The 9,340-nt window shown below is 36.6% G+C and overlaps 1 protein-coding gene across 1 annotated transcript in view; it reads left to right on the plus strand.

The window, feature by feature from the left end:
* Window positions 1-9,340, plus strand: part of LOC117177148 (GTP-binding protein Di-Ras2) — a 99,589-nt gene that overhangs the window by 25,426 nt on the left and 64,823 nt on the right. The window contains exon 2 of the mRNA XM_033367650.1: window positions 6,976-7,194. Within this exon, the coding sequence (XP_033223541.1) occupies window positions 6,976-7,194 (219 nt within the window). The remainder of the gene's footprint in view (window positions 1-6,975; window positions 7,195-9,340) is intronic.

A 9,340-nucleotide genomic window follows, 5' to 3' on the forward strand; every position in this document is an offset into this window, starting at 1 on the left:
AATATTTATATCATTTATATTTTATGCTTGAAATAACGTAACCTCAAAATATGCGCATATAAAGAGGCGCGCGAAGTATTCAAATCATGAAAATCGCCAGCATCGAAATCTGGAAATATTAAAATCCTAGTCTCTTGATTTTATTTCAAAGCGGATAGAGATAGAAATAGAACCGCCGAAGTGTTCCGGCTGGCAATTGTGCATCTTTGAGTTTTTAAATTCAGAAGAGGAGAAATAGGTTTGACAAATATTTGATAAGAAGCCAGAAATGAAGCCGTGGTTAAATCACTCACGACCTCGTGATGAATGGCCCGAGTGGCGAAGCATACGAAAAGTACGATGTATCCCTTATATGAGCGGTGACCCCGGCCCTTTGTAGTACGTACTTAAATCGGTCCAGCATAGTCTGAGCCAGAGATATTGAAAAGTCGAGGAGGTGTGACTTATGCACTTTCTAATTGCAGATTTGACTGAGCGTGATCTACCTAAAATCCACGCATTTCGGAGTAACAAACTTAGAGTTAGAGTAAGTCCACCATAAAGAGACGAAAGATGTGGGTTCTCTTAAGTAAAGATCCCTTTGTGTTTAACAACGCGATTTCTGAATTAAAATGTCGTGCTTGAACCAAACTAATTATCCTGATACGAGTATCCGAAAGCTCTGATGTCGTGATCAAGGAAGTAGTGGCTGACTCTCTGTTTTTCCGTTTGCGTAATATTACGAAAGGTCAACGACAATACGCTACAACTTGGATCAGCCGAGTTAGATATGAAAATTGCGTCAGTACTTCCGGCTCACTTGATTGGCCTTGCGTGTGTAGTACTTGCCAAATGTCTGGCTTTTTGGCCACTTTTCTACAGAAAGGGTCAGCCATTTGGGTTCATGCCACCATACCTTAGATTGCTTAAGATCCGTACCTAATTACATTTAGCCAAGGGCAGCTAGGTTTGATTAAAGTATACGCGATTTGCCACGAAAGTTTTTCAGTGACACGGATGCTTTCCTAGCCAAGAAAAAATGTGGTGACTATCGGTCCAGGCTTAAACAGGCACAGCCTTAAAGTAAGATAAGTCTCCTCGGTGAATGATGAACTTCATAAGCAGAGCAGCAGCACTTTATTCGATATTCGGTATGCTCATGATTTTTACAGGGCTGACTTTAGTTATCGCTATAAGGAGGCGATTTTATAAGGACCTTCGTTGCTTGGAAGTCTGAAGTATACAGGAGGAGCATATGCACGAGAAGAGGCGTCGGCGAACCCGCGAATTTGACCTTCAAAACTGGAGAGCCTCGTAACCACCGACTGATGGAAATAGATGGAATAGACTGATGGAATAGATGAAATATAATTGCGATTACTGTTTCATCGTTCAATAATTTCTTCGGGTAACGGCGAATACCAGTAACATTTTAAGATCCAGAGATCTTGCATCAAGATTTTGGCAGTGACTGTGATGGGAAAAAGCTAGCCGAGAGGGTCGAATAATTGAGAAATACTTGACAGGATAGATCGTTCCGTGAGGTTTTCGAGGATAGGTTTCAGGTCGGTAACGCTAACTTCGAACATGTCTGTCGCTGGATCCCAACGTAAGCCCAGAGTCTTAACTGATTCATTTGCAATAATTTGTTTATCAATTTCATTTAACTGATCGCGACATGGAAAAAGCTCAAATTGTTTTGCTGCCCATTTATCTAGCTCAATTCTGGCCAAATGAAAAAGTTTGCATAGTTCATTTTTCCTTTTTATCGCAAGCTCAAGATTATTTGCTCCCGCAAAAATGGCGTCCACATAAGTGTTATGCTGAATGCAACATCCACCAAGAGAGAATCTGTGAGATTCATATAATGCTAGTAGAGCTAGGGTACGAATGTTTAAGTAAGAGGGACAAGCAGTACCATGTAACCGTTGTCAGGCGATAGTCACAAGAGCGCTCCTCAGACACAGGACTCCAGTGAATTCTCAGCAGATCCTGATTATCAGGATGTATCTGAATTTGGGGAAACATATTTTCTGAATCCACGGTAAAAAAGTATCGATACTTTCTCCAGTTTAACAGTATTAGGGAGATATCACTCTGGAGAGCAGGACCCGCCATGAGAAATTCATTTAGGCAGCGCTTTTAAGTAGTTTGGCGAGATGCATAGAAAACCACGCGAAATTTCCACTGCCTGGTGGTTGATAGAACTATAGGGTGATCCGGAATGTACCAAGCTCGCGGGTTGTCTATTTCAGATTCTGGAATTTTCTCTATGTGTCCCAATTCCTCATAAACTTATATAAAATTTCGATAAGCTTTCGCAAGCTGAGGATCCTTAGAAAAGCGACGGTGAGTATTCGAAAGGAAACTTAGGGCCATCCGCCGAGTCTCCATGAAAGAAAGTGGGAGTTGCGATTTTAAAGAAATGCGAACTGTATACCGTCCATCAGAGGTTCGAGAATGCTTATTGGAAAAAGCTGCTCACAAGCTTCATCCTCTGGTTTCAGTTGTTTTAAAGGGGGGCACCTCCTCCACAGCCCAAAAACGTTGAAGCGTATCTTGTAACTTATTGTTAAAGGCCTAATTCATGACTGTTCGTGGTATTGAAGATGAGGATACCGCCCTCCGTGGCACATCCGCATATAGTATAACGATCCCGAAACGATCCAACCCAACGCTGTATCTTGGGCTATTAGTTAAAATGCTGGGAATCGACGTAATTCTTAAAGCAAAACTTGACCATAGACATCGACCCTTAAAATGATATCAATCGAGTAGGATTTCATCCAATGAGGCTCTGCAAAATTAATATCTTTAAACATGCAAGGATCAAAGTCCATTGGCTTACTTGAAGGAAGTTGTTACGTAAGACGGGGTAAAATTAAAGTTTGATTCTTTATATGGAATAAAGTGTCATAAAGTGACTGTAATGACACTTGAGTGATGGCACGTGCAGTAGCAGCATTTGATGTACCAATGCCATTGAGGGAAATTTCTACGCGACGTTTGGGAAGTACGAGTAATTGCCCTATAGACTCTGTAACAAGGGAAACCTCAGAATCCTGATCAAGCATAACGCGAGCACGCACTTGATTTCCCCTAGGACCGAGAAACATAACCTGGGCAGTAGCGAAAAGTACGGAATGTCTGGGGGTCGAAAGACTTGCCGTGTTACATTATTCACCAGTTGGAAGCAGGGAATCATTATTTTGAGATAGATCAGATTTCTTCTCGTGATTCGCGGCCGGCACTCGTATGTAAAACTCATTTGGAATTTGTTCCAGATTTTAATTGAGTGGGGATGGACCTTTTAATAGTTTTAGTGTCTGCAGCAATTATACCAAGTGCATGAGAACACTGTTCAAGAAATTCTACGAAGTCGTGAAAACTGAGAAACCTTTCCAATTTATTAACCTCTGTTGAGGTTGCTGCAGCTCTGGAGACAGCTCGATGATCTTTGACACTAAGGTCAGCCTCCCACAGCTTACGAGATTCATGATCTAGGTGGCTGGGTAACATAAACACCAACCATATTTCCCAATGTTTCGCAAGCATTTTAAGATTTGTCAGCGTGTGTTCAATACGCTGAGCTTTATCGCTAAACGCACGCAAATCTTGGGCAGATCACTTTTTTAAATATGGCCAATCCATCAAAGCAGATAAAAGATCATTTACAGTCAGGCGAGGGTTGGTAAATCGTACTTTTAAAGCCTGCCAGGTTGACAAATAAGTGGCGTTGGTCGTAGTCACGTCTTTAACTAAACCAGCTGTGGCACCCCTGAGACATAAGTTTAAATATCGCAACTTCGTCACGTTGCTTGAATGTGAGTTATCATGAACAAGAGAGGAGAACAAATCACAAAAATCCTCTCAATCTTCGTAACGACTTGAAAATGTCGGGAGATCTAACTTTGGTAGTTTCGTGCTTCGAGAATTCAAGTCCGAACCATCTTTGTCCATCGGTCCATCCGTAGTAGCAGAAGAATTTATCAATAATGTATTAAACCGATCTATTGCTCGCATCATTTCGTTTCGGAGGAATGCGTAAGCATTTTAAATTTGAGCAAACACGTCATCAACTGTGTAAGGTTCAGTAGCGGCATTTTCCTCCACAATTATTTCGGAATGAGTCATGCGAACCTCTTGCCAAATTTTTTTAATGGATATCAGTCGCTTTTCGTCGATATTGCCCGTAAGGTTTTCCGGAACGCCTTTCGCAAATCTCGAGAGTAACCGCCTAATTTCTGCCGCCTGGAAATTTTGAAGAGCCGATAATCCCTTTAAGGATACCGGCGCCATATTACTTCACCGTGTATCACCACTTAATTAAGACGCAAATGGAAATTGTCAAAATAGAACGACATGCTTAAAAATTTTTAAGAATTGAAAGCAAAATAACAAAGTCCCGCTAAATTCAAAATAAAGAAAATACTCTATCTACGAATGAAATACAAATGGCGAAAAATCACAAAAATGCCAAGGCTACTTCCCCAAAGACTCAACTCTCTCTCTAATCTGGTTGGAAGGATCAAAAATAAACGTAAGTTTAGCAAACAAAAGGTAAATTCATTAATTAAATAAACTTGAAGAAAACATATCAGAGAAGCGAGGTGGGCTGAGTAGAAATCAACCATGATTCTTGAGAACACAAACAAGTTTGATTTCCTGGCATAAAGAACCTCCACTCAGTGAGTGGAGGAAAAAGCCCTTTACAATTCTAATTGTAATTAGGAAAACTCACTATCAAATTTTCACATAATCCATACAACAATTCACACGATCAAGCGAAAATAAAGTTAATCCGGCATCAATCGACGAGACCACCTCTCACAATAATCAATCGACGAGATCAGCTCTCACAATTACCACCACAAGGAATGGAACAGCCACCCGTATAATCGTGAAAAACAGTCACACCGCCAACTCAAACCGAACAAACGAAAAAGACGACCGCTCACGTCGATCGTTCAAGCACGTCTGATCAGAGTATTTTAATTAATATCAAAATTCTGCCCCTGTCGTTATTGTTCTAGTGAACCGCGTATGTTTACAAACCCAAATTTTACAACCATATGTACTTGAACAATGGGCCTGCCGCTAGTATCATAAATTCCTTATCGCTCGAACAGAAGGAAAAACAATCTTTGCGAAATTATTCCAAGAAATAAAAACCGAAGGTATATTAAATTTATATGACCTACATTATTCTGATCGAACAGCATCATATATTCAAAACAGGGCCTAAGGCTAGTACTGAAAAAAAATTATCAGTCCTGTCACATTTCAAATATTTGAAATTGTAGAGAGGAGCACTTGTAAATGCTAAAGATTTACGACGTTATTATAAAAAAAGTAGTCTTAACTGTATGTACTTTTGTAAAGATTTATATGCATGGACTAAGAAAATAAGCTACCATATGTCGTGTAAGCCCTTTGAAAGGTCAAAACTGGTTAAGGAACATCGAAAAAACTTTGAGAGACATGAAATTAAAATCTGTTTGAAAATCGCCCATGTAGGTATATACCAGAAGATCTAATCAATTCATACCAATCATAGGGAAGCGCGAATGTGAGTGAGACACTAGTAGATAGCACATAGGAGCGTCTCTTTTGAATTTTGATTATAACCATAAATTATTAAATAATAAAGGTTTAAATGAATATTATATTGAATTAGATGTTATGAACATTATTATTCTCTATAGAAGCTACTGCTTTAGATTAAAAATAATTTAATATGAAATTTCATTCTGATAGATTGCGAAGGATTCGTTTCAGATAGTTTTCTTCAAATGTGGTCAATTTTAAATTACGTTTAATTATAGCGAAGAAAATCTAGAATAAGATACTAAAATAGTAAATTCATTCATCTGGGATATTCTTGTTTTTGGGTTATAAACTGGATTTAATAAAAAAATTGAAACTTTCAAAATTGTACTAGTTCTATTTGAAAAGCGTTAATATTTATAAACAGTTTAAAATTTAAAACATTCGAAAATTGAAATACAACAGTTTTTAATTGTTTAAATTATTCAAGTTACTGAGATTTTATTTTAAATTGCAAAACTTACAACTTAACAGTTGTAGCTTGATAAAATTCCAACATTTTAAATTTAAATATATAAAATTTGAAATTTTTTTATTTAAATCTTTTCAAAATGCAGGAAACTCAAGTTTAAAATGAATGCAAAATATAAACTTTACCCATTAGTTTGTGAATAAGGCAAGTTGAATAGTTTGAAATATAAGGAAGATATATTATGGAGCCTTGAAATACTTCAAGTTTAGGATCATTGATAATTGGACGGTTGTGAATTTGGAAGCTACTTCATTTTGAAATAAGTAAAAATAAAGAAATCATGGATTTAAAAATACTTCAGAATGAAAATTATCATTTTTAGAGGATATTCATAATTCTGTTCAAATCGCCGAAGGTTTTGAGTGTAAAAAGAATTAGTTAATTATTTTTTATGATCATAACTGAGAAAGAATTGTATTAAATTTATAAAAAGTACTATTGAAACAATCCAATATTTGTTTTTGAACTAGGGCGTTCTTCTAAATGTACCAAGTACCTCTAGAATATCATTTTTATGTTTATAATCCTAGATATTTGTATTTGAATATTATTTTTAAAGTTATTATAATCAAATTCATAAACTATGATAAGATTATAGTTTGGTCCACTCTGTATCAATGTGAGACATATATGTGGTAGACCTATAAGTAGATCATCTCTCTCTAAGTGCAATACGTGGTTTATTTCTTGGGTAATTCATTCGGCGATGAAACTCCTTCAAGTTAAAAGGACTAAAGTGGCGAAATGTCACATAGTTAGCATTTGCTGCTAAAACGGAAGCAAAAGGAAAAGGGAAATATGAAAAAGAAAAAAGAGAAAAAGGGAATTGGTGGGATTCACTGCTGTGTTCGTGATGTGAAGTATGCTTCTGAAACAAATTTCAGACAAAAAAAATGAAAATGTGGCATGATTTCTAGGTGATCAGCTGCAACAAAAATATTTGCACGCTTCAAATTACGGACACAACGGGGTCTCATCAGTTTCCTGCAATGCAACGACTTTCCATAAGCAAAGGGCATGCCTTCATCTTGGTGTACTCCGTCTGCTCGCGACAGAGTCTTGAGGAACTTCGACCGATTTGGGCTGTCATTCGAGAACTTAAAGGACAGGATATTTCACAAATACCTATAATGCTGGTGAGAATTTAAAAACACTTTATTATATATTCAGTTATTATCGTTTGAATATGGATCAGGGTGGCCACTTGACTGGGAAATCGGGAAAACTGGATATTGACAGTAAATTTTAATGTTCAATTTGCAAGATTTTCGGATTTAAAATTACACGTGCATGGTTTTGAAAATTTTAGTTTTTAATAGTACCTACATACTTACTTTGTTATTTCTTAATTTGGAATGTTAGTAAATTAAAAAAAATGTGCAGCTTTTAATGCTTAAGGTTATGCAACTATTTGGGGTTTAAAACCTGGCAAATTACGTCTATACGAATAAATTATTTAATGTAATATTCTTACCACATCATTTAAAGTGATATATATTGGAAAGTACAGAGATTTTTTTCCAAAAATATATTTTTTGTTATTTTAAATTGAAGATCAAGTGTTTTTTTCGCTCGAAACTACCAACCAGAGTAAAGACGCCCAACTCTTTCCGCTTCAATATTGACATGGATTAGGATCAATTACGCATCAATATCGACACGGCGAGGAAGTTGATGTACTACCCGAATTTCTGGAATTGACATTCTGGAAAACAGTTTTCTACGTGAACTCTGCGAAGGGTTATGATGGCGAGTGAGTGTTGCCTCTAAGAGGTATAAGATGGAAGTTATGGGTGATTCTAAAAAAGTCAGCCATTTTGTGCCCAATCTCTGAAATAAATGATAACGAAGAGATGGGCAATGAAAACAAATTTCATAATAGAAGCTTAACAGGAAGACCAACCTCTCTGACTTTGATTAATCCTGATTATTTCTAATTGTAGCTAAAAATAAAGAAAATTGTACAAAATTTCCTGTCGGTCCCGTGTGCCCAGTGCCACTTTTCTCGGATTTCAGCAACATTCAACTACTATTACCGTTATTTATCTCGCTGGGACTCAAACTATATTATTAGCATGAGTAATACTATACAAAATACATTTTATAACTTGAATTCTTGTTTGATTGATTATTGCAAAAATGTTCAAAGTTGTCCTTCGTTTTCTTCTTCGTCGGTTCCACGCATATTTAATTGGTTTTCATGTAAGAAAAAATATTGAAGTCACTGTAAATTTGGATGAGATTTGTTACTCGGATAGTTGTTCAATCAATTTCACCGGTAGAGAATTAAATAATCAATTTGGCTTTTCAAACAATTAGTTAAACTGCACACTCAGACGCGCGCACCTTAATTACATGCACAGAAAAATCAAAGTGTTAATGAAGCACCAATATCACGATACCATATACCTGCAACAAAAATTACCCTTGCGGTGTGAATTCTGAACAGTAATGTAGGGTACAGATTCTCAATAATTTGGGGTACGGAGTGTCCACCACTTGGGGTACGAAGTATTGATCAACTGCACCTATTACTTTGGGTACGACGTGTCCGCTTTTTGGAGTACAAAATGAAAAACGCCATTCGAAGCATAATCTTCTCGTTCGTAACTTCTTGAATACTTTTTGAGATTGGAAATAGCCATGTCTAAATGCATTGTTCATTATTTTGACAGCTTTACAAATTGTAGTAGTAGTTTATTTGTCTTAGAACCTATAGGTCCATACAAAGGAGTTACACAAAGTTAATACACAATTTTTATCTATAATCTCTTCATTCAAGTACCTTTTCTATAAATAGGAAAATCTTTTTCGCAATATCTGTTTGGGTTGTGGCAAGGAGCCTCGTCCATTCATCTCATATTTTGGCCAAATTTTCGCTTTTACAAATATATAGTTTGCGTATTTCGTCGTAGTCGGGACATTCAACCAATATATGATATCTATTCCCCAGAGCTTGCAATTCACAACCGCTGCACCTTTCTGCACCATCAATTCTATACGTTTTTCCTTTAATTGAAATTTTTGTTTGATAATTATTTAAGAATCTGATTTGTGCCATAATTTTAAGATAGCTAATTGGGATTCTTGATGTGAGATATTTTTGAGTACCTTCATGAAAAGGTAGTGATGGCAGAATCTGCAGAGATTGAGAACCAAGTAGGTTTCTCAAATCCTCGCTATACAGTGTGTCCCATATTTATAGGGCCACCCCATTTTTTAAGGATAATTTTTTTTCCATTGAAACAAAATGCACCAAATATTTTGAGTGGATAAATGAGT

Source organism: Belonocnema kinseyi, chromosome 7 (assembly GCF_010883055.1).
Source record: "Belonocnema kinseyi isolate 2016_QV_RU_SX_M_011 chromosome 7, B_treatae_v1, whole genome shotgun sequence".
NCBI lineage: Eukaryota > Metazoa > Arthropoda > Insecta > Hymenoptera > Cynipidae > Belonocnema > Belonocnema kinseyi.